The 25,620-nt window shown below is 40.3% G+C and overlaps 1 protein-coding gene across 49 annotated transcripts in view; it reads right to left on the bottom strand.

Moving 5' to 3' along the window:
* Positions 1-25,620, bottom strand: part of C1H9orf3 (aminopeptidase O (putative)) — a 332,909-nt gene that overhangs the window by 253,972 nt on the left and 53,317 nt on the right. For 48 of the 49 annotated variants that reach the window (XR_005353980.1, XR_005353979.1, XR_005353984.1 and 45 more), the window contains 2 exons: positions 22,587-22,753; positions 2,956-3,109 (listed from right to left, as the gene is read on the bottom strand). Coding sequence is in view for 26 of the 49 variants with exons in the window: in XM_038526871.1 (XP_038382799.1) it covers positions 2,956-3,109; positions 22,587-22,753 (321 nt within the window). In the remaining 23 variants the exon portion in view is untranslated. Of the gene's footprint in view, positions 1-2,955; positions 3,110-22,586; positions 22,754-23,135; positions 23,292-25,620 lie in introns of all 49 variants that reach the window. The other variant, XM_038526890.1, reaches the window with a different exon arrangement.

Genomic DNA, 25,620 nt, shown 5'->3' on the forward strand with positions numbered 1-25,620 from the left:
GCCACACTGGCTTTCCTCTTTTCCAGTCTGCTTGCCTACAGACAGGGTACTTTTTGGCCATGGGTTAGGCTGTGGGTATCTGTGTTGTGGAGGTCACAGCAGTCCAACTGGGCAGGTAGCTGGATGGGTAAGTCTGTCTAGCTTGGAAATGGAATTTTAGCCCGCTGAGGCTGTGCACCCGAGTATTCCCCAGTCCAGCTTCTGGCAATTGCAGAACATTTTCTCTGCTCTCTTTCTGCCTGTTTCACAGCTGGCTGTATACTCTAAGGGATAAGAAAGGAATCATACTGACCCCCTTCCCTTAAATCCCAACAGGAATTTCAGATGCCGTCTCTCCCCAGAATCCCCACTTGAAGTGGCCATGGCCTCCTCCTTCACAATTATGGATGCAAACAAAGTGAAAAGCCATCTCAGTGGCCTCCAGGCAGCAGAGAGAGCACATAAGAAATGGTTGTTGCCCACTCCCCAACCTCGTATCCCTGGGAACATGACTACAAGGACAAAATAACAAATTTTTTTCTTTGCCTTCCCTGAAGGCACATGGATTTTAACTGCACACCTCCTCTGATAGTCAAGCAGCCCTCAGGCTGCTTCTTTACCATGAAGAATTAGAGAACCTCAAGTAAAGTCTTTATGCTACAGAGCAAGAAAGTATGGCTTTGCCCCAAGAAACCTATCCAAGCAGTACGGTCAGCATCTTCACACTCAAAGGCAGAACTCTCATGTTCTGTCTTCTGTTCTAATGCAACACATTCCAATCAGTAACAGTGACTCAGTCATGGCACTGAATCTTCGGGCAGGAAGGTGGATCAGACTCCAGGTGAGGCGTGGACAAATTATACAGTTTGTAAAAGTCCCCAGGTGGGGCGATTGGGTGGCATAGTCAGTTAAGCGTTTGACTCTTTTGGCTTAGGTCATAAGCTAGGAGTCCTGGGATCAAGCACCACATCGGGCTCCATGCAATATCTGCTTGAGATTTTCTCTCCCCCTACCTCTGCCCCTCTCAGTCAAGCTCTGCCTCTCAAACAAATAAATAAATCTTAAAAAAAAAAAAAAGTTCCCAGGTAAGATTCTGAATCACATGTGTAAGGGGTCAAGCCCAGATAGGAATCCAGGTGTTGTAACTCAGTAGAGATATGAACATGGACACACTGCTGTCTAAAGCCTCAGTATCTTTATCTATAAAATGGAGATTTTAAAAAGCCAATCTACCTTTTAGGCTTATCCACAGGACTAACTAAGATAACATTTAGATCAAGATTTTCCCTGACTTCAAACATCCAGTGACTTCTGTGTCAATTCAGGAAAGGCTAAGATATGTTGCAATAACAAATAACACCAATGTTTCAGTGGCTTAACAAAAAAAAAAAAAAGTTTATTTCTTGCTTAAAACAAGTCCACTGAAGATCCAAGTAACTCTCCAGGGCACCTGTCCTCCCTACACAGAAATCCTGAAATTGCCAAATGAGGCCTATTCTGAGCTCAGTGGCAGAGGAAGGGATCACTTGAAGGTCTCAAATGCAACTAAATATTCCCACATGGAAGTAACATGTGTCACTTCTGTCCACAATTCTCCTCTTCCCTGAAGCGTGCATAAATAAAATCCAATAAACAACCAGGACACTCTATATAGCTGAGAGAAGATAGTCTAAAATGGGCAAGTTCCTAAGCAGGAAGTGGAAATTACCTCCCCTCCTCCAAAAAGCAAAACCCAAGCAATAAGACATGCCTATCATAGGAGAGCACTTGATGGCTCTATGTCCTAACAGTACCAACCACCACTGCAGCCACTGCAGTAAGACTGAAAGCAGCATGGCAAAATACAATTGATACTAAAGGAATCTGCACTAAAAGCATATCTTAGTTGGTTTTCAAGGATGAACTACTATTACTCTGGGCTTTCTCTACCAGAAGGTACTGGACCTACTGACTCTGTGTAAACAGGAAAAGTGATTAAACTGAGCTGAGTGTAAAGGTCCTAAGAATGAACATGATACAGCGATGCACATTTTGGACACTCTGTACCTCCTATGTACGTTCCCCTCCTCCCTTTTGGTTCTGAAGCTAGAAATAGCTGGACGTCTGGGGAGGCTGCAAGTGAACATCCAATGGCCTACACTGATTTTTAAAAACTTGAAACTCGGGGATCCCTGGATGGCTCAGCGATTTAGTGCCTGCTTTTGGCCCAGGGCGCAGTCCTGGAGTCCTGGGATCAAGTCCCACATCAGGCTCCCAGAATGGAGCCTGCTTCTCCCTCTGCCTGTGTCTCTGCCCCTCTCTCTCTCTCTCTCTCTCTCTCTCTCTCTCCATCATGAATAAATAAAAATCTTAAAAAAAAAACCAAAAAACCTTGAAACTGATTTTTCTCTGATCCACCCTGAAAAAAAGAAGAAATCGCTACCAAAATAAACAGACTCCTGACCCAGTAGGTTCCCTGTAACCCCACAACCCTGTGACAGCTACCTGTGTCCTGTGCTCCAAAGCAGGCTGACTAGCCCCACTGAGGGAGGTTGTCCCTATAGATGTACTGCTAACAGCAGTCCCCGGAACCCTTACAGTGGAGTGGCCTACAGAGTAATCCAACAGATAAGCAACTCCTTTTTATTAAGTTGTGTTTTAACCAAATAAACACTGAAAACCAAAGTTAAAAAGTATAGAAGGAAGGAAAGTGTTGAATCTGAGGGCCCTGTTGACTTAACCAAAACATAAAACTATTGTACCTGACTTCCCAGAGGACTTCATATGTACTTCTTTTCTCTTTCTTTCTGCATAAATAATATGCCCACATTTCTGCCTCTCAAGACTCTTTCTCTCTCAGTAGGGTTTTTCCTGCTTTGATTAATCATATTTTGGTTTAGTTTCTCAGCAGGGATGACTCACATTCCCAATGCTTGGAATAGACACATCATACCACTCCCTTCCGTGTTTGTTTTTCAGAAGTTCCCGAATACCGACCTGAAGTCAGCCTCAGAAGGTGTGAGTGATCTCTCTGCTGCCAGATCCTCGGACGAGCAGATTTCTGGCTTCATTTCTGCCCAGGAACCCACTGCGATCGTGAAGGTAGAGGCTGGCATCGGCATAGTTACATAGTAATGCCAACTTGCACGCCCTATAAACAGAAGGAGAGAAACAGCCACAATGAAATCAAGGAAGGGTTTCTGGACCTTACTCTTTGGTTTTTCTCTCTAGGCACTTGAAGAACTTGTGTAATAAAATGGTATGAGCTATTCTTGGGTTGAGGGGGGGGTCATATCTACCACAGGGGCATCACTGTAGGTCTCAGGGAGAGCACAGAGGGCTGCTGGTTTTAGGGTGGTCTTCTGTATCTCCTTGAAGACCAGGAATCAGTTTAAAGTGCTTCAAGTAGGCTATTAACAAAGGGTGGTAACTGAGGTGGTCACATATGGGCTGCAAATATGCAAGGGGGCAGGCTGCATGCTGCTACAGAGACAAGAACGTGTTTTCTTCATACTTAATGCCTAGCACAGTGTTTGGCACAAAAAAAAAAGACGCTCTGCTGAATGAACGAATGACCAAATGAATGATTGCTTCTTTGGTGCTAAACTGTTTTGTCTACATTCAATTTAAGTCACTCTGAAATGGCTATGGTAGAGAACAATGAGACTAGGGAAGGAAGATACCTGGGTTTCAGTCTCAACTCTGAAACTAATTAGCTGTGGAAGCTTAGATTTATCCCTCATCCTTTTTATCTGTTTATGTACTGGGCTAGTCCCCCATTCCTTACTGAGCAGATGAAAAGCAAGCCTGGAGAGGTTCAGGGATGCTGAGGACTCTCCATGAGTTTGTAATTGGCCAGGAATTTCAGCAGGGGCTCCCCGCCCCAGCTGAGGGTGTGCAAACCACTGAGGCCAAACCATAGTGACGGTGTTTACCAAAAGAACAAATGATTGATGGCTTATAACACTATCCTTCCTGAATTCTAAGATGGGAAAATGCTTTTAATGTTTCTGAAATCTGAATGTGTCATACGACCTGATCTAATACAGTATTTTTTTTTTTTGAGCATCTGCTATAAATTGATGGGAGTGCCTGAGGGAAACTGATATGACCTCATATAATAGAACACACTTCCATGGAAGGAACTTCCATTCCATGAATACCCCCTCGTCTCTCTTTCAGCCCCTTACTAACTCCTTTGCAAGAGCTATTCCTCTCATTCTTGTTAAAAGTTTTAGATGGCCAGACACTCATGGAGTGGCCTGCGATTGTCCAATTTGGTCAATGAGTGGATAAGATGTCAAATTCAGGATCGAAATAGTAACCATGCCCATACTGGCCAGCAGATCTAACATGACATTTTTCAAAATGTTTTACCACTAAAAATGAAAAATAAAGGTTAGATTTTGATCTCCCTATGCTTTGTCTCTCAACTAATTCTGGACTCAGGAAGGTAGAGGGGTCATTATTTATTATCCTCTGAATCTCTACCAACTTAGATCCAAAGAAATACATTACAGGACTCCTCCAATGAAAAACAAAACTTTATTTTTTTTTTAAAGATTTATTTATTTATTCATTCAGAGAGAGCGAGAGAGAGGCAGAGACACAGGCAGAGGGAGAAGCAGGCCCCATGCAGGAAGCCCGATGTGGGACTCGATCCCGGGTCTCCAGGATCACACCCTGGGCTGCAGGCGGCACTAAACCTCTGCGCCACCAGGGCTGCCCGAAAAACAAAACTTTAAATCAAAATGTAAGCATAGGGGAAAATATGATACCACATTTAAATAAATATAATATGACATCAAGTTTTGAAGTCCCTAGAGGGGATCCCTGAAGAAGGAATGTAGAAGGGCATGCTCACAACTAGTGGAAGCCCATCACAGAAGCAGCCATGCTCTCAGACTTGCTCTAAGTTCATCATGCTTGTGCAGTCAGAATGGCCACTCTTGACATCAGTCTCGCCACAGCTAAGAAGTGAAAGCGCACTCCTTTTTAAATGTTGGAGCCAGGCCAGTGATATGTGTAGCTTCTACAGAGCTTGAAAGAAAGCCACAGCTTTAAAGAGAACTGCCGATCTGATCCCCAGCCAGTAAGAAGCAACAGACAGTCAGAGCAGTCTTGATAAAGGCATGATATGGATCCCACACTATGTGCTGCACTGAGCCCACCTCCCTTGTTTTTCCACCTTCCCTTCACTACCTCATCCTCTGCAACCTGACACCTCCCCAGGGTTTCTCCACAAGAACTTCACCTTGGACTGGACAACATGATGAGAGGATGAGAGGTTGGGGGGCAGCGGTGCAGACGGAAGAAGAAAGGAGTTGTGGGAGAGGAATTAACTCTTTGGAAAGGTTTGTTTTATTTATTTATTTTTTTTAAGATTTTATTTATTTATTCATGATAGTCACACAGAGAGAGAGAGAGAGGCAGAGACATAGGCAGAGGGAGAAGCAGGCTCCATGCAGGGAGCCCGATGTGGGATTCGATCCCGGGTCTCCAGGATCGCGCCCTGGGCCAAAGGCAGGCGCCAAACCGCTGTGCCACCCAGGGATCCCGAAAGGTTTGTTTTAAAAGAAAAAGCTTGACTAACCAAATTCACTTAATCAAAGGGCTGTGGCCTGGTCATTCTTCCTCTGAAGGATATTCTGGAGTGTTTACCATGGGCCACTGAATTTCCCTTTTAAGAACTTCAGTCACTTGGGCATCAATAAACAAACAGTGATGGTGAGGCATTCAGGTACAAATGGAAGAGTGGACACATGAGGCTACTTTTGTTTCCTCCCCAAACCCAATTAAAGGATAGTGAAAGGATTCTTTTTTTTTTTTTAATTTTAAAGTAATCTCTACCCCCACTGTGGGGTTTGAACTCACAACCCAGAGATCAGAGTCACACACTCCCCCAACTGAGCCAGCCAGGCACCCTGTAAAATGATTTTTTTCAAAATCCATAAACCAAGAACAGGGAGAATAAAATAGGAGACAACAGCTGTACAATACTGGAAACTAATGCAGATGGAGGCAGGGAAATGGCACAGCCGACCTGAATCTGAAATTAGCAGTGGAGAGACAGGAGCCACCTCATCTTAACCCGTAGAAACTCTAAAAGGATGGGGGTGGAAGAAGCTCAAAACTCAGCAGGCCTGGTGGAAAGACTACCTAAAAAGGACTTAGATCCCCAGACAGATTCCCCTATTCCACATACCTGGGCTATTTCTCCATCCCCCCAAACTCCAGCAAATACCTGGAGATTCATTTTCTATAGAGAGTAAAAGAGAGGGCCTCTAGACTGGGGGCTGCGTGAGGGGGAGGAGGGGGAAACAGCACAGTTGAAGGCAAATGAATGAAATTAGATGAACATATGCATATCAGATGCTGAGACCACCAGCCATCTTCTCTTATTTGGTTCCCAGAATGTGGGCAATCAGACTTTTACCCTCCAGGCAGAGGAATGAAAAAATGCTCAAGAGAAGACAACTAAGGAGACTCATGTCAGAGTGTCCAATGATCAGGAGGTGTTCTAATATAGCCCATGATGAAACTTACAATAGAGAAGCCCTATGCAGGCACTCAGAGCTTCCAATCAGCATTTTAGTGTCCCTCCCTCCCCACACCATTCCTTAATGCTGGCAGACAAATCAAGCTCCTCCAGCACCTCTAGAAAGCCCCTTTTGTGACCCTGAGAGACCAAAATAAACAGAAACAAGCAACTTGAAGGTCAGTCGTCTTGCAAGGGGAAGAAAACTTCAAAGAACACCAAACACATACCACTAAGAGCTAAGTACTGCTGTGCTGAAATAAGAATAGCATAATATAAAAAAGGAGCATTCCAAAGTAAAGAGAATGAAAAATATAATGGAAGAAAAGAAAAACTCAATAAAAGTGTGAGATGGAATATAAAGCTGGAGAAGTCTCCTAGAAAGTAGAGCAAAAAGAAAAAAAAAAGAAAAAGAAAAAGAGGGAAAAATAGAAACCAGCTCAGCAGGTCCAATAACCAACTAATAGAAGCTCCAGAAAAAGATTACAGAGAAAACAGAAGGGAGAAAAGCATAAGCTGAAAAAATTGTGAACATTTCCCCAAATTTAAGGGCCCATGATCTTCCAGCTTGAAATGGCACATAATAGCCAGGACACTGGATACAAATCAATCCACATCGAGATACATCGTTATGAAATTCAGAACCCTAGGGACAAAGACAAGATTCCACAAGCTTCCAGAAAGAGGAGAAAAAAAAATCACATATAATAAGGACATTTTCAGACATGCAGTTTCACAAAAAATTCACCTCCCACGTATCCTATTCTCTGGAAGCTACTTAAGTATGTAAAATATGCTTCAAAAAGATATAGTAAACCAAGAGGAAGGCAGGCAAGCCAATACAAGAGAGAAGCAAAGGGAACCTGTAGAATAATGGAGGCGGGAGATCCCAGGAGCCAGCTGTGTGCCCAGGAGAGAGGGCAACCCTGCTCTTCAGAGCAGCTCCCAGAGCCTGCGGAGACACCGTGTCGGAGGAGAGAAATTACAGGAAACCTGATGTATTTGAGCATCTTAGAAGATTTAAACAACTTTCCAAGCCTCTGGGGTTGGTAAATACTTAGAAAACTGAGCAAAGGGCAGCCCGGGTGGCTCAGGAGTTAAGTGCTGCCTTCAGCCCAGGGCCTGATCCTGGAGACCCCAGTCCCATGTCAGGCTCCCTGCATGGAGCCTGCTTCTCCCTGTGCCTGTGTCTCTGCCTCTCTCTCTCTCTGTCTCTCATGAATAAATAAATAAAATCAAGAAAGAAAAGGAAGGAAGGAAGGAAGGAAGGAAGGAAGGAAGGAAGGAAGGAAGGAAGGAAGGAAGAAAGAAAGAAAGAAAGAAAGAAAGAAAGAAAGAAAGAAAGAAAGAGAAGAAAGAGAAAGCCAAACAAAGAGGAAAAACAAACAATAACACAAGAACTCCATGAAAAACATTGTACAGAAATAATCATGTAATCACAGTTGTACAAGAGTCTGCTTTTAATACCACAGATATAATATAAAGAATATTGATCTAATCAAGGTCATGATATTAATTACATCAGGAAGATGGGATTTGTGGAAGGGGGTATGTGTATAATGGCGGGTGGAGAGAGCTAAGTCCCTACCTGTCAGAGTGGGAAGATCAACCTTGAACAACCATGCATCTTACTGAACAACGTGGACATACATGTCAGGTAATTAGCTAAAGCAGGTAAAAGTAGTTACATCTGAAACAGAAGAAATACAGTACATGTAATGAGGACTGCTATTTTGGGGAGGAGTCTATTAAGCCCAGTAGAACCATTTGACTCTTTGAATATGTGCCTTTCTAGTTTAAAAAAAAAAAAAATCAGTCAATTAATTAAAAGGTGATGTTAAGAAAAAAAAAAAAAAGAATAGTATTTCTGGTCCTGAGGTAATATTAAAATGATAAGACATACCTCAGAAGGAAGAGGAAATTTAGAGACAAGGAAGAGGCACTAACGCATTAGAAAATTCTTTTATTTTTTTTTATTTTTTTTTTATTTTATTTTTTTTAGAAAATTCTTTTAAGAATAAAACATTGAGGGGATCCCTGGGTGGCGCAGCGGTTTAGCGCCTGCCTTTGGCCCAGGGCATGATCCTGGAGACCCAGGACTGAATCCCACGTCGGGCTCCCTGCATGGAGCCTGCTTCTCCCTCTGCCTATGTCTCTGCCTCTCTCTCTCTGTCTCTTTCTGTGACTATCATAAATAAATAAAATTTAAAAATAAAAAGAATAAAACATTGACAATGCTTTTGGATATGACATGTAAAGCACACGCAACAAAAGCAAAAATACACAAGTGGGACTACATCAAACGAAACTAAAAAGCTTCTGCACAGCAAAACAGAAACAAAAACCATCAACAAAATGAAAGGGCAACTCACAGAATAGGAGAAAATATTTGCAAACCACATATCTGATAATTAGTATCCAACATATATAAAGAACTTATACAACTCAACAGCAAAAAAGTATGATTAAAAATGAGTAAAGAACCTGAATAGACATTTTTCCAAAGGAGATACTCAAATTGCCAACAGATACATGGAAGGTGCTCAACATCATTTATCATCAGGGGAATGTCAATCAAAAAACCACAGTGAGATATCATCTTCCACCTGTCAGAATGGCTAGTATCAAAAAGACAAGAAACAAGTGCTGGTAAGAACGTGGAGCAAAAGGGAGCCCTTGTGCATAATTGCTGGGAATGTAAATTGGTGCAACCACTATGAAAAACAGTATAGAAGTTCCTCAAAAAGTTAAAATAAAACCACCATATGATTCAGCAATGTCTCTTCTGGGTATATACCTAAAGGAAATGAAATCATTATCTCAAAGAAATTTCAACATTCCTATGTTCATTGAAACATTATTCACAATGGCCAAGACATGAAAACAACTTAAATGTCCATCAACAGAAGAATGGATAAAGAAATGCAGTCTGTATGCACAATGGACTACTACTCAGCCAAAAAAAAGGGAAATCCTGCCATTTGGATGACATGAATGGACACTGAAGGCATTATGCTAAGTGAAATATGTCAGACAAAGACAAATACTGAATGGTCTCACATATTTGTGGAATCTAAAAAGCCATCAATCTCATTGAAACAGATTATTGGTGTCTGCCAGCAATAGGAGCAGGAGAGGTGGCAGAGAAATGGGTAAAGGGGGTCAAAGGGTACAACCCAGTTGTATCAAGTTCTGGGATGTAAATGTATAGCAAAGTGACTATAGTTAACAATACTGTACTGTATTGTATATTTGTAAGTTGCTAAGACAGTAGATCTTAAAAGTTCTCAAAATAAAAAAAAATTATAACTACATGAGGTGGTGAATGTGTTAACTAACTTAATTGTAGTAATCATTCCACAATACACACACATATCAAATCATGATGTTGTATACCCTAAACAATGTTATATGTCAATTATAGATCAATAAAGCTGGGAGGGACAAGAATGAAAGAGTGTACACAATAGGCTTTCTCCCTACACTTTGCATTGAAGTATTGACCTGATTTTTTCTGTCTCTCCGATTCTTGTACCATACATACATCTGACACGTGGGCAAGAGACTTGTGGAAACAGCAAGAACTAGAGTTGCTTTCCAGAGAGAACAGTCCTAATGGAATAAGGGGTATCTGTTTGATGCCTGCCCAAGGTCACAGAGAGTGCCCAAATCACGTCCTGTCCCAGGGCCTTTACCAAAATGTCTATATCCTAGAGGAGGTGTGGAGAGGGCACTGGAAGCCATAAAGAGATGTTATGGGAGAGGAATGACATCATGTTTTTGTTTTCCAGTTTTGGGGTCTTTTTTAAAGGCAGAAACCTTAAATGACCTAAAATTTGGGATTGAGATAGCAAAAGTGATAGGAAAATCTCAATTAAGTCCAGCAAAAATTTTGCAGAACTGTCATTCTCCCCTGTAGTCTTCGCCAAAGTTAAACAATGGAAAGAAAAGGATGGGGGGGGGGGGGGCGGTTGTATTGAAAATATCACCCAAATCCGTATTTTAAATTCTCAAGATGATTTTCTTCTATACCACCCTCAAGATTTTTCATTTTTTAAGATTCTTAAAGTTCCTCTATTTGTAGGGCTCATTTGGAATAAACAGTTTCGTACTTAAGTTTTCACAGCAAAAAAGTTTTCTAGGCTACCAAGTGACAGTTAAACAGGGGTGGATCAAGGGGCTGGGCCAAATAAGAACTGGCTAGGAACACATTTCCCAGAGACCCTGGTTGGACCCTTCACAGAAGCTCCCCAAAGCTGTCCAGCCCTGGGCTTCTTGCCCAACCCTGGTGAATGTTGGAGCCACTGCTGTGACAACTGAATGCTTCCAGTTCTCTGGGGGAGGTTTTTACTAGTTTCTTACTATGAGGGCATGTCTGGTAGGAAAGCCTCATTTGGGCTGTCTGTTAATGGATTATTCCACTGAGCCCAATCTTGTATGAAGACTACCCACTGCCACAGGGAGCTAGGTGCTCAAGAAATACCTGATCTCATCCTCAAACCCGACTGCAAAAAAATACAAATAACAAGGTGAAATTACTGCCCCCAGAAAGCAGAGCATGCATTCCAAAGACAAAGAGAAATAATTTCTGGATTATCTATTGTTTGGGATAAGCCTACCTTGCAAAGAGAATTGATGAGAGCTTATTTCTTCTGAATATGTCCATTGATTGAGCTCCAGCTCTGGAATCTGACTGCTGGGGTTCAATACCTGGAGCCACATTGTGCCCAGTGTGGGCATATTGCTTAATCTATGTATCAATCTCCTCATCTGTAACAAGGGAATAATCATAGTATCTGCCTCCTAGGATTATGTGAGGATTAAATTAGATAATATATAGAGAAATCACTAGACATAGTAATTGGCACATAATAAGTGTTAAAGAAATGTTAACTGCTGTTGTCTTTACAACTCCCTCCCCCTGTTGCTTGGGCTGACTGTCTGGAGGCAGAGACAAAGAATGTTGAAGGTATGGCTGCCACATGTGCACCAAAGCCTGTGGCCTGATGAGGCCCACATATGGGGTTTAAGGTTGAATGGCATTAAAACGCAGTGCACACAAAGCCATCCATTTAAAGGAGAATGACAGCCCAAAGGGGGCATCCTGTATGACTTCATATAGAATGGGCCATTTGGAGACTATTTAAATGGTGTTTACTTTAAATGAGCCATCCTCGATGAAATAGACAGTGAATGCCTTCATTTTCCTTTTTGATTCAATCCACTTGCCCTAGACTCCCTTGCTACACCAGCTGCAAAACAAAGAGAGCATGCTGTACTTGAATTAACCCAGAGTTTTTCCTCTGCAAAGGCCAGGAGTCCATCACACCACTGGATGATTTCACGGCCAGGCCGGATTCATTAGCAAGACTTACAGGGAGGGGGGAGGTAGGAAGGGACCCAGAGGAAGTGGCACTCCCTAACCGAACAGGCTTGAGCAGCCACCCATCTAGCCTCCCTTCTGGGCCTCCTCAGAAAGTTCCCGAATACCCCTATACCACCTTCTCAAATTATTTAGTTAGGGTGGAAAATTCTTATACTCTGATAGTCTCTCTAGTAAGACAGATACATCTTATCAAGTATTGTTCTTATCATAATAGAAGCTGCCACAAGATCCAAATAGACATGTTCATGTCCAAAACAGGACTGAAATTTTCTTTAAAGATAACTGTATTTTTTTCTAGGTATGAAAAGGACTTGGAATGGGTCACTTTTCAAATCATAAGAGGCAGTTTAAAATTTAGTTTTGAAAATTCTTCTAACTAAAGAGGGTTAAAACAATTGCCTTTGATTTTCTCATTTATCACATTTTTAAAATAAAACTGTCCTATGAATAGTTTTGAAGATTCTATCTTCCAAAGGAGGAAGACTGAAGAGGAAAAAGGAAGAACATGATACAATCAGTCCATGGAGGGGGGGCACTGTTTACACCAAACCTGTGATTAACTTTGCTAATTATTTTGGAAAATCATTCTTATAAAAAAAAAATTAAGAGAAGAAAATTAAGATACTATAGTCATTTTTACACATCAATCATGCTCAAGAATAGTCAATTAAATACAAAATGTATGGAACATCACAGTTTTATCCTTAGGGGAGTCTTGGAAATACTCATAAAACACATTATAAGAATACACCATTCATAACCCTTCTGCTTCTACAGAGGCAAAAGCAGATTATTTATCTTTGCAAAGTTTTTTTTTTAGATTTTATTTATTTATTCATGAGAGACACAGAGAGAGAGAGAGGCAGAGACATAGGCAGAGGGAGAAGCAGGCTCCATGCAGGGAGCCTGACGTGGGACTCGAACCCGGGACTCCAGGATCACGCCCTGGGCTGAAGGCGTTGCTAAACCACTGAGCCACCCGGGCTGCCCATATCTTTGTAAAGTTAAACATCTCACAGAATCTTCTGTATTTAAAAAGTTATTGCTTTCCCTGGAAATTAAAACAGGCACTTAAATTCTTCCTATTAAGCATTTACTTTATCTTTTAAACTCTTGCACTGTACATTAGACAAGTAACATTCAGTTGGAAACATTGGATTGATACATGCTTTTATTTAACATATCAGATTTCTTTCCCCAATTCTTCTGTCATCCCTGCTCATTTTCTACTTCACCATGGACTCTTTCTCTAGCCAGTCTTCTTAATTTCAGAGCTTCTTGCTCAAAGTGTCCCCTACATCAAGCTATTTCATTATTTTGGAATGTCTGTATCACAAATTAAAGATGTTTAAGATGAATAAGAACATGCATATATATGTGTGTGTTTATATATGTACATAGATGTGTATATTTATACACATGTATCGATAGTCGCACCATACACAAGGTGTATGTTTTATACATTTTGTGTATTTTTAAAATAATAATAGATACATTAAAAAAAGAAAGGAAAGGTCCCAGTTTGGGTTGCTCTTCCTCTCTTGGCTTCCTTGCCCAGTGCTTGGGTCTCTTCAGCAAACCCCAGCCCTTTCTCTTTCACTACTTTGTGTGGCTGAGTCTACACTTCTAGTTTTATGAGTTAGTGCCACCCTCTTGAGTACCCACAGCGTGACAGTCTTTCGTTAGTTCTTCTCTGCTGTTGCTCAAGGGCGGGAACGGGCACCAGAACAAATATGCACCGGCAGTGCCTAACCAGGGACATGTGTCAGGTCATGCTGCCGCTTCTCAAGTACCGATGCCACCCCGCAGGGCTTGGGCTTTGCTTCCCAGTAACATGGTCCTGCCTGCAGCACAGGAAACCCAGAAGAGAATGACCTTCCAAGATCATTCTTGTGAACCAGGTGAGAGAGCGCCACCTACCGAAGGGAGAACACAAGCACCTCCGTAGGTTTTGAGGTTTTTCCCTAATGGCTGATGTCACTGAAGGCTAATAATACACTGCACCAGGCTTGTTATTCCAAGTCTCAGCCACCACTCTGACTTGTGACACAGATTACCTAGTCCCAGGTAGAGAGTGGGCCTGCAAGCCAGACACCAAATCATACTGCTCCCGATGGTCACAGGTATGCTCGAGTACTATGAACGTCAAGCCTGAGACAAAATCCAAGGCAAAAAGATTTGGAACACACCTGCTATAATCATCATTACCCAAGATGATCCACCATAAGGAAGGTAAGCAAGAAGGAGTCAAAAAGCGAATCACAAACCGACAAAGATTTGGAAAGTGCTAAGGCATGACCTTATGGGGGATGTAACTGAGCAGAACAGTGTCTCAGTCACCATTGGCTTTCTTTAAAAAAAAAAAAAAAAAGATTTTATTTATTTATTCAGGAAAGACAGAGAGAGAGAGAGAGAGAGGAAGAGACACAGGCAGAGAGAGAGGCAGGCTCCATGCAGGGAGCCCGATGTGGGACTCGATCCCAGGACTCCAGGATCATGCCCTGAGCCCAAGGCAGATGCTCAACCGCTGAGCCACCCAGGGATCCCCCACAATTAGCTTTCTTTTCTTTTTTTTTTAAGATTTTATTTATTTATTCTTGAGAGACAGAGAGAGAGAGAGACAGAGAGGCAGAGTCACAGGCAGAGGGAGAAGCAAGCTCCACGCAGGGAGCCCAGTGTGGGACTCGATCCCGGATCTCCAGGATCAGTCCCTGGGCTGAAGGCAGCACTAAACCACTGAGCCACCCGGGCTGCCCACGATTACCTTTCTAAAGAGAAAAGATAAATGCATTCACTCCAAACTCCTACCCCTTGAAACATGTGTACTAGCTCAGAATAAAGTTTCCCCAGTTCTGGAAACAAGGAGCTTTCTCTATTTTGCATTCTATCTTTGTGATGAAACTCTTAATCATAATCATTCCTAAATGTCTTTCACGTTACCATTTCCTTATACGTAATTCTTGCTTGCACACTGTGGGAGCAGCCTAAATAGTATTGCTCATTTTGAGCCACCAAGAGGGAAGAAAGTTGGCTTTCAACTGCACATAGAAGGGTCTGGACCCTGAAATCTTGGCTTCTTCCTGGAATTTCCCACACAACGTCAAGAGAGAGAATGTCAGAGAGTTGGTCTACTGGGCAAGCCAGAGTAGCATTTTGCCCAGAATGAAGTAATGTCTACAGTCTTTTACTTTTGCACAGAAAAATGAAATCAGATACGATGTGAGGGCACATATAGTTTTTAACACTTTTCACTTGTTCATATGCTGCTTCTCTTACATTTTTAAGGACCTCAAGTTAGTTTTGTTCATTTACTTGAGCCTTTCCATGAAAAAGAAGTGGTATGTTTTATTTTTCTAGGAAGTAAAAATACACTAAATTAGACCCTGCAAAAATAAAATAAAACTAAACAAAAGAATTGCCAAACAGGGAAAAATAAGAATGTAGTATGCCAGTTTTTTCTTTTAAAATCTATTGAGCCTGGAGAAAAGGCATAAACTCTATAAACAGAAGCATAACTAAAGAAATGACCCCAAAATCATTTTTGTTACTATTCAGTAGTGCTTTTAAGTGCTCCTACCATGAACATATTATGTCTATCTATCAAAAGACATTTATTCAACCAAGTATCAAGTACCTCTTATATACAAAGCACTTTTTTGGGTGTGGGGTCTCTGTGAGGTACATTTTGGCAGGGAATATAGGCCGATGATAACACACAGGATAACATTTCTGCTTGCCTGAATGAAATTCTGTTAAGGAAGTTAAATAATAAAGAGTCAAACAACTCAGTCTAAATCTATAGCTTTGATGTAGCCTTCTTGAAAAAAGATTGGTAACTTCTAAGCTAATAAAATTCTTATGATGGTCACCAAGCGACAGTCTAAACCATTAGCCTTATTTTAAAAACAGCTAGGAGGAATGATTTCTCTCATGTAGCAGGGACTCAGAGGTCTGTCTTCTGATTTCTATCCCCTGCCCAAGAGCTGCACTCATTTCTGTCGCTGGTATCTGATTATGCTGCTCCCAGGTGCTTTGCTTCTTTCGGGAAATCAGCTGGTGCCTGGCAAATGTGCTAATCACTAGATGTGTCATTGTGATGTAAACTGTGACTTGTGGGTCAGTTTTGTGAAGAGCTCATCCTTTTAAAGGGCATTGTGCACAGTAGAGTGGAGGTCCTAGGAGACCAATCTACAATCGAGAAAACATAACTTGGAAAGGAAATAGTATCATCTTGTAGCCACATACCCTTTTACTCTAAGGAGCACAGAGACATTTGGAGACATTATTCCATCTTTAGGACAGCCATTTTGGGTCTGGCAAAGAGCTCTGTTTGCCCTCTTTCCTGGTTATCCTTTGAAAAATACTCAGCTGTGACTACAGGGGAACTGCAGTATTAGGCATAGAGTTTTTTCCTTGTCTAGCTCAATCCTCCTTCCATTCGAATTGGTAAAGTCTGCTCAATGACATCGCGTAAGTATAAGCAGCATGAATGTAAGCCCACGATATCACATAAATGTAAGTGGTATGAACATAAGCAAATCCCAATTAGCATCTGCTTCATTATAACTCTGCCCTGAATTGGTAATTCTGAAAAAAGATCCACAGATATATTCCTGCAAGTATGAGCATTTTTCATGAAAATTTTAAAGTCCATTCTTGTCTTAATTTTTTATAATCTTCAAATAGACAGACAATGACAGATACCAAAGTGGTCAGAAGGCTTTCTTTTCTGTAAAGGGCTGGTTTGTAAACATTTTACAAACTAGCTATATACTTTTTAATGCAAATATTCAGCTCTGCCACTGTAGCACAAAAGCAGCCACATGCAATGGCCATGTTTCAATAAAACTTTATTTACAAAAATGGGCAGTGGGATAGATTTCTTAAGCACACTGGATCATCCAGATATAACTGAGTACTACCAAACAATTTCAGAGTCCACATCTGCATTAGTATATATGAATGCACAGGGACATGCAGCGTTGCTTTGATGATTGAGAGATAATGAGAAAAGAACATGCGGAGGATGTTTTTGGCAAGTAAAGGCTATATGACATCACAGTATGCTGTGTAAACAAAAGCTTTACAACACATGGAATAAAGTGATGGGGAACAAGATCGTCACGTGGCTCAGGGTAGAAGAGGCACGATAATCTCAACAGAACCTTCAGAAGCTGGCAGCACTACATTCATATTGTGAAGGGCAATTTCATTTCAGCAAAATCTTAATCTTTACATTAAAATTAAGTTACTTATTTGAATTTTACTGATTTCATATTTTGGTCTATGTTTAATTTATATTTTATTTTGGCTTTATAGATGTGTAAGAGTTATCATATAATAATATATTACAATATACCTTATTAGACACATAATATAATTTATATAAGAGTTTGTACCTATTCTTATATTTATGCTTTCTAAAATATCATTCTAATACAAATAATTTAAGTCCATTCCAGTGACACAAGTGGACAGTGAATGGAACGAAAGGAAATCCATAGACCCAATCCTGTCTGTTGGTACATGCCAGAAAGGAAGGTCATGAACACTTTAAGAAAAAATACTCAAAATAAAAGTCAAAGAAAACATTGTTCTAAGGACTTAGGAAGAACAAGCCTCAGAAATCAATTGACTAAAAAAAAAAAAAATCAATTGACTATAGAAACAAAAATAAGCTTAGTAAACTGGCATTCCCATCACGATACAAGAAGACATAATTTCTATAAAAAAGTAGTAGAAAGTCATGAGAAGACAAAAAAGCTGAGACAGTAAAACAGAGTGAGATTAAAAAAAACAAAGTAACAAGATAAAAGATGAGGGAGGATTGTAAGAAACTGTTACAGTAACAACTTAAATCTGTAATAGAATTACTAAAGAACAAAATGTCTCTATGGAAAATCAGCCTTAGATAGTATAAGTAAAAAAAATAAAAAGGCAAGCCACACAGACTGGGAGAACATATTTGCAATACATACGTATGACAGAGGGCTTGTATCTAGAATATACAAAGTATTCCTGGGATCCCTGGGTGGCGCAGCGGTTTAGCGCCTGTCTTTGGCCCAGGGCGCGATCCTGGAGACCCGGAATCGAATCCCACATGGGGCTCCCAGTGCATGGAGCCTGCTTCTCCCTCTGCCCGTGTCTCTGCCTCTCTCTCTCTCTCTGTGTGTGTGACTATCATAAATAAATAAAAAATTTAAAAAATTAAAAAAAAAAGTATTCCTACAATAATAAAACAACCAAAACACCTACATTAAATAAAGAGATGCTTGAAGAGATGCTTTTTAAAGGACGATATAAGAATGTACAATAAGTACATGAAAAGTTGCTCACCATCATGAGCCATCAAAGAAATGCAAATCAAAACCACAAGGAAATATTTTTTTAAGATGTATTTATTTATTTATGATAGACACAGAGAGAGAGAGAGAGAGAGGCAGAGACACAGGCAGAGGGAGAAGGAGGCTCCATGCCAGGAGCCCGACGCGGAACTCGACCCCGGGACTCCAGGATTGCGCCCTGGGCCAAAGGCAGGCGCCAAACCTCTGAGCCACCCAGGGATACCCAGGAAATATTTCAATCCCAGCAGGACAACAAAAATTAAAAGGACCAACAACACCAAGTGTTTGCAAGGATGCACAGCAACTGGACTCTCAGACATTGCTAGTGGAATATAAAATGATTCAATCACTTTGCAACTAGTTTGGCAGACACTTACTGAGTTAAAATATACATATATGATCCAGCAATTCCACTCTTGTGTATTTACTCAAGAGAAATGAAAATCTCTATCCACAAAAAGACTTCTACATGGATATCCACAGCACATTTTTTGTGATGGCCAAAAACAATTCAAATGTCCCTCAACAGGTGAGCAGATTTAAAAAAAAAAAAAAAAGTTTATTCATATTATGGATGACTATTCACCAATTTCTTTATTTAAAAAAAAAATTTTTTTTTACATAAACTCTATCCCCCAACATGGGGCTCAAATTTACAACCCCGAGATCAGAGTTACATGCTGAGCCAGTCAGGCACCCCCATCAATTTCTTTAAAGACAGTAAACTACTGCCACCTACAACAATACAGACGCATTTCACAAACATGTAAAGCAAAAGAAGTCTGACACAGAAAAGTACACACAGAATAACTCCATTTATCTGAATCCATAGGAAAGGGAAAAGTAATCTACAGATACAGAAATCAGATCTGTGGTTGACTGGTATGGGGTTGGGGACAGATGGCAAAGGCACAGAGAATTTCTACGGTAACAGACATAGCTACAGCTTCATAGGGGTGTTGATTAATTATATAGGCGGGTATATTTGTCAGACCTCATGAACAAGACTTAAACTGTCTGCATTTTATTATATGTACATTATACTTCAATAAAGTTGATTTTTTTTAAATGGCACCCATAACTAGCTACGTTCTAGAAAGTTTTGAATTACATAAACAAAAAAAAATTCTGTGAGCTTCTAGGTAGGAAAATCAGACTACTTTCAAAGAATAAAAAAAAGAAATTAATATCAGATTTTTCCTCAGAAATACTAAGGGATAATAATGAAAACATGTACAGTCAATTTCAAAGGGAAAAAAAGTCCTAAGAATTTCATACCTAGTCAAGGATTGTTTATAAGTGAATACAACAAAAAGCCAACCTAAATATGGGAAGGCTCAGAAAATATACCACATATCCACCTTTCTAGAAAAAAATATTGGGGCACCTTGGTGGCTCAGTCAGTTGAGCATCTGACTCTTGATTTTGCCTCAGGTCATGATCAGGTTTTGAGATCCAATCCCATGCTGGGCTCAACACTGATTGTGGAGCTTGCTTGGGATTCCTCTCTCCCTCTCCTTATGCCCCTTCTGTGCCTTGGGAAAATAAATAAATAAAAAATTTATATATATATATATGTATATATATATATATATATTTTCCCACTTCCCAGCGGAGAGATGATTCAAACTTAAGAGCTCAAGAATAAAGAAAGTCTAACTACTTAATGCAAATGATTTGAAACTGAATGGAAACATAAAACAGTAATTATAATTCCTGGAAGAGAAGAAAGAACACAAAAACAAAGTATAAAGATACTATCAGTCCCAAACCACAAACTGTATTAATTAAAACTGGGGAACGGAATGTTGGTAAGGGAAGATGAGAGAAGTAAATGCTCATTAAGTTTATTATTTGATATAAAGTGTAGAGCTATCAGTTAACTAAATTGTGAAACAGCCATTTATGGAATACTCTGCAGTCATAAAAACAATGAAGAAGTTGAAGGAGGAAGCACAATACAAAAATAATGTGTATAGCATGTTATGATCTGTGCAATAAAAAGGAAAAACTATACTATACACAAATTAGTGTATAGTAAATAGAAATTGGTCACCCTAATTGCCTTGGGGGACAGTTCCTGGGTAGCTGGAAAATAGGAGGAAAAAGGAGACTATTGCAATTTTCTTGTCCTTGTAATCTACTTTTAGAAAATAAAATTTTTAAATATATTACTTGTTTTATTTTGTCTTGGCTTTGAGAATCAAGTAAACACTCAGTGAAGACTCCAGTACATGTGTAAATCTAGTTTGATAAAGGAAATACCACAAATCAAAAGTACACTTGTCATGATGAGCGCTGAATAATGTATAGAATTGCTGAATCACTAGATTGTACACCTGAAACCCACGTAACAATGTATGTTACCTATACTGGAATTAAAATAAAAAAATTTTAAAAGGGAGATATTACAAGTCAGCAAAGATCCAATAAATGATCTTGTAGCAACTAGTTTCCTGATTGGAAAAATTGGGGAAAAAAAAAAATTAGTTCTCATTTCACAACCCTGACCAGAATAACCTGTGACAGATTAAATTACAAAAATTAAACTAAAACTTAAATAAAAATATTAGAATAAAACAGGTAAATCTAAGAGCAGCAAAAGACTTTCCAAGAGAAACCTGACAGATTTGACTACATTAAAATTAAAATCTCCTATCAAAAACATTATATGAAAAAAAAACAAAAAACAAAACATTATATGAAATTAAAACACATACTATAAACTGGACAAAATGCTTTTCACAAATATTAAGAGATTAATATATTTATTCTTTTATATAGGAGACTAGCTTATAGATTTACTTAATGTAAGTTTATGTGATTAGGGGAGACTCCATAAGGAAATGAAGACCCAAATAAACAATTCACCAGTGTACTTTTCTGCAGCATTTGATGAAGAGGCAGTCAACTCAGGAACAGCCAGAGGGAAGAGATGCACAGGAGAAGGTGTGCAGGGGCGGGGCAGCAGAGCGTAGAGCTTCCATGCCTTCTCCCAGGATCTTCATATGTTTACCAACCCAGAATCTCCAATATCTTTATTTTTTAAAGAGCCAATTAAATTAAAAGATGAAACAACTTTGAAAGCCTCACTAAGGCCTCAGAATAAAAACAGGCAAAGGAAGTGAACAACTAATAACAATGGTTAAGAAACTTTCGAGGACAAGTGGAACCTCGTCGATTATCGAAATAATCCAATTAAAGAGAAACCTTCTCTTGCCCATCAGAAGGGTGACACTCCTAGTAACCAGGACCCTCATAGCTACTCATGAGAGTATAAATTGTACAACCTTTCTGGAAAATAACCTATCTGAGAAATGAACCAACAAACTTAAACATGTTCAAAACTTTTGACTCAATAATCTCATTTTATACAAACTATCTCCTCTGGAATTTAATGCATCTTTATTTATAACAGGGGGAAAAACCTGGAAACAATAAAAATGTCTAGTAATATGGAAACATTACAAAATCTGATATATTCACACAACAAAATTATTATGCAGACTAACATATTTTTTAAAAACGACTTGGAAAACATTCAAGATATACAAAGAGTAAAATAAATGGAATATAAAAATGTTACATGCTAGGACAACAATTTTGAAATGATAACATATATGATACATATAGGTTTTAAATACTGTAGGGAAATGCAGCAAAATGTTAGCAACCATTTTCTCTATAAATTTTTTTATTATTTTTGCTTTTCTACAAATGTTAGTTTCTATAATAAGTATGTGGATGGAGATACAACATTCTAAATTAAGAAATAACAAATTAGAAAAAATTCACCTAGCGTCAACATGCTCTGGATCTCAACTGAAAAAGCTGATTATTGCAACAAGCAAGTGATTCACAGACACAACCTTGATGTGTTAGCACATCTTTCTTACACACCTTTGGTTCAGAGACAAGTGGGCATATAGTATGCAGGACAGATGCCTTAGCAGGACAACTCCAGTGGGCCAGCCAACAGGAGCTCTATCGCCCAGCCTAATGAACAAACTGAACTACAGACAAGGCAACTGTAATGGTGTTTCCACGACGCACTCTGCCTGTCCCAAAGTCTTCAAACCAAGACTACCCACTTACAGCCCACAAACCACCAGGTGAAAGCAACTCCAAAATTAATCCAGGAATTGATAACTCTAGCGTGAAGAGCCCTGCATGCCATGTCCAGGCTCCCAACTGCCCCTCCCCATCCCCTGCTGTTTTCTCTAGCAAAATGTTTTTAGTATGTTCACTCCAACCCAACTCATAAAGGAGCTCTTTAAAGTTGAGAAAAACATTGCGTATTGGATCCCTGGGTCCAGCATGTGTGCACTACAGAAAGAAGCACAGAACACATGTACAGTACCTTCCCGAAGCTGTGTTGGCTTGGCAGAATTTTCCCCACTCATTAAAACAACAAAAGATGCAGCTGCTCCAACTGTAGCCTGCCATGTTGACATGGCAACGGGTGGCTCCTGGCATGGAAAAAGAGCCCTGTTGTTTACGGGAGATCCCATAGTATAAACACATGGCCTGCATAAGAAAGACAAAGAAACAAAAGAGGGGAATCTTTAAATGAGTTGTCACTTTTCTCACCACCAGGGTAGTGAAGGTTAAGTTGAGCTTTCAAAGAGAAAAAACATTTGAGGCTTTGTAGTTGACTGGTTTCAAAGCATTTTGAACTGAAACTGCCACGGGCTGGCTATATGAATAGCCGAGTAGTAATTTCTCCCAAATAAGTTACTTAAATATGTAAAGAGAGGTTTTTTGTTTTTTGTTTTTTTAAGGGAAAAATAGCTTTTTGGATAAAGTTTTAAATACTAGTCTGCCAATTTAAAATCTGTATTACCCTTGCCCCTCCCCTTAGGCCCTTCCGCCTTCAAAAGAAAAAAGTTTTAGAGACATTCTTACAAACCTTTTGGAAAGCATTCTGGAAAAGAAAATATGTTTGGAGATCACCGAGATATTAATGTTTGGAAAAACAAGCTGGTGGTCTCAAATCCAGTTGCTGGTGGGCAGATATTCCCAATCTTGGAAACCACCATCTCAAATGGAACCCTTGTGGGAATCCCTGTGTGGAGGCCAAGAACAGAGGTTGGCATATAAACAGAAGCGTAGGTCACAACAACGGGGCTTGTGATGGGAAGGCCAAGTGTAGAGTCATTACAAAGCGAGTGCAGGAAACCAAATGGTATGACATTACGGCTCGTTCTGCCACAATTAAAAATTATAAACCCAGCCATACTAAGAATGATCCTTTCCATGATTAAGTCAGACGAAAGACAGCGATTGAAAAGATCTATGAGATCAAAGGAATCCATTCTTTTGATACCACAGAGTTGAAAGCACAAAAGTGACCCTCAGGAAAATGTTTTAGGAAAATGTCTCCATTTTTTGCTTTTCAGGAATTACGACAAATATGATGTAGTTTTAATCAGTTTGACTTATAGAGTAAATGAATAGAACAGAGCACTCTTGGTAAACTGGTTTTCCTTTTTCATTAACATCAATATGACTGAACATTTACTGAGTTCCTACAATGTGCAGGAACACACAGAATGATGGTCCTACTCCATCAGTCAGGTCTCAGTAGTAAAAGACACACCAGTCTGGATCTTAAGAAAGAGAGGTGACTTAACATAGGGCACTGGCTATCCAAGTGACAGAAGAACTGAGAAGCCAAGCGGGGGAAGGTGAGGCAATCCAAGGATTAGCCATAGTGGTAAGTAGCTGCTGTGAGTCCTCTGGGTGAAGGAGCTGGTATTACCAGGAGCTAATGGGCTGCAATGGCAGGGTTCACCTGGCAAAAGCCAGAGTCACGGTGGGGACTGTCCAATGGGTGCTGGGACCAGATGAGACTCAGTCACTGCTGGAGATGCCAAAGAAACCCAAGAAGGAAGAAGAAATGCCTTGTTTCTCACCAACGGTTTCTGCTCTCAAATTTTCCTCCATTGCCCTACATAGGCCAAACTTAGCAGGAAGCAGAAGACAAGGGAGCCTGGGAAATGAGGTTCCTTGTCATCCAGAGATCACAACAAGAACAGAAACTGGACCTAAATTAAATGTCCTTATAACCTGCAGCCCATTGACAAATACTTGAGGCAGGCAGAGTATGACATTCCTCCAGAAAATCCCAACTGTCTTAATGTTTTGCTAGAGGAAAAAACCTAAGTTTGACAATAGATAGGCCTCCAGGTTCCTGGGAGTCTTCTTTAGCATATAAAAGTCCTTTTGGAAACTTTGCTTTGTCTTTAACTCCCCCAACTCCAAAGTATATAATCAGCCATTCCTTGTAACCCAAGTGCAGCCCTTTCTATTTACTGGTCCTGTCTCGAGCTTTATTTTTATTTTTTATCTTTTAAAATTTCTTTATTTATTTTAGAAGGGGGGCAGGGAGGATCCCTGGGTGGCTCAGCAGTTTAGCGCCTGCCTTTGGCCCGGGGCGAGATCCTGGAGACCCGGGATCAAGAGGTTGTCTCTCTCTCTCTCTCTCTCTCTCTACTTGATCTGGAAGGAATCCAGCTGCCATGTCAAGACAGTCCTCACACAGCCTATGGAGGGGCCCATGTGCTAGAAACAGAGACCTCTGGCCCAGTCAGTGAGGACCTGAGGCCTGCTGAAAACCATGCAAATAAATCTGGAAGAAAATCTTCCAGCTGCAGTCAACCCTTGAGATGCACGTGGCCCCAACAGATAGCTGACTGCAACCTTGTAAGAGATACTGAGCCAGAACCACTCAATTACGCTGCTCCTGGATTCTTAACCCTCAGAAACCGTCTGAGATAATAAATATTTGTTCTTTTAAACTATTAAGTTTGGGGTGATTTGTATGCAGCAATAATAGATAACAGAATTTTCTCAGGTTTCTGGCTCAGGTGATAAGATGTGTTGTGAAGCAATTACACAAGAAAGAAGTCAAGATGACAAGCAAGGTCACAGGAAGGGACAAGAGAGAAGGAGAGTCCCTATTTATTTTGCGCATACAGGACTTAATACACCCAATGGCAGAGGGTACTTGTATGGACATAGAGACCATGATTTTCCAAGCACAAACCACTGTTCAGCAATGGGACTGAGTGTCTGAAATCGGCTAGATCATAGAAAATTGAGGAATGATGGGCTTACGAACTAAGTATTGATGTTGCCAGCAGATTTGAGTCTGGGTGCCATCCACAAATCAGGGAGTGTGTGGGAGGAAATCCTCCCATTGGCTGGATTTTTAAAAAGCATGTTACCACTATCCTTTCCTCTCTCATTCTTGATCATTTCCCCTCTAAATGGTCTAGTCCTAGATATTTTTTCTAGTTCTGTCTTGACCCCCACCCCCACCCCCCCAGCATCCTCTTGAGGGCTCTTTCTACCATATTGTCCCAGGACACCTGACTCCTCCCACCATAGGG

The sequence above is a fragment of the Canis lupus genome, chromosome 1, assembly GCF_011100685.1.
Source record: "Canis lupus familiaris isolate Mischka breed German Shepherd chromosome 1, alternate assembly UU_Cfam_GSD_1.0, whole genome shotgun sequence".
In the NCBI taxonomy this organism is placed as follows: Eukaryota; Metazoa; Chordata; class Mammalia; order Carnivora; family Canidae; genus Canis; species Canis lupus.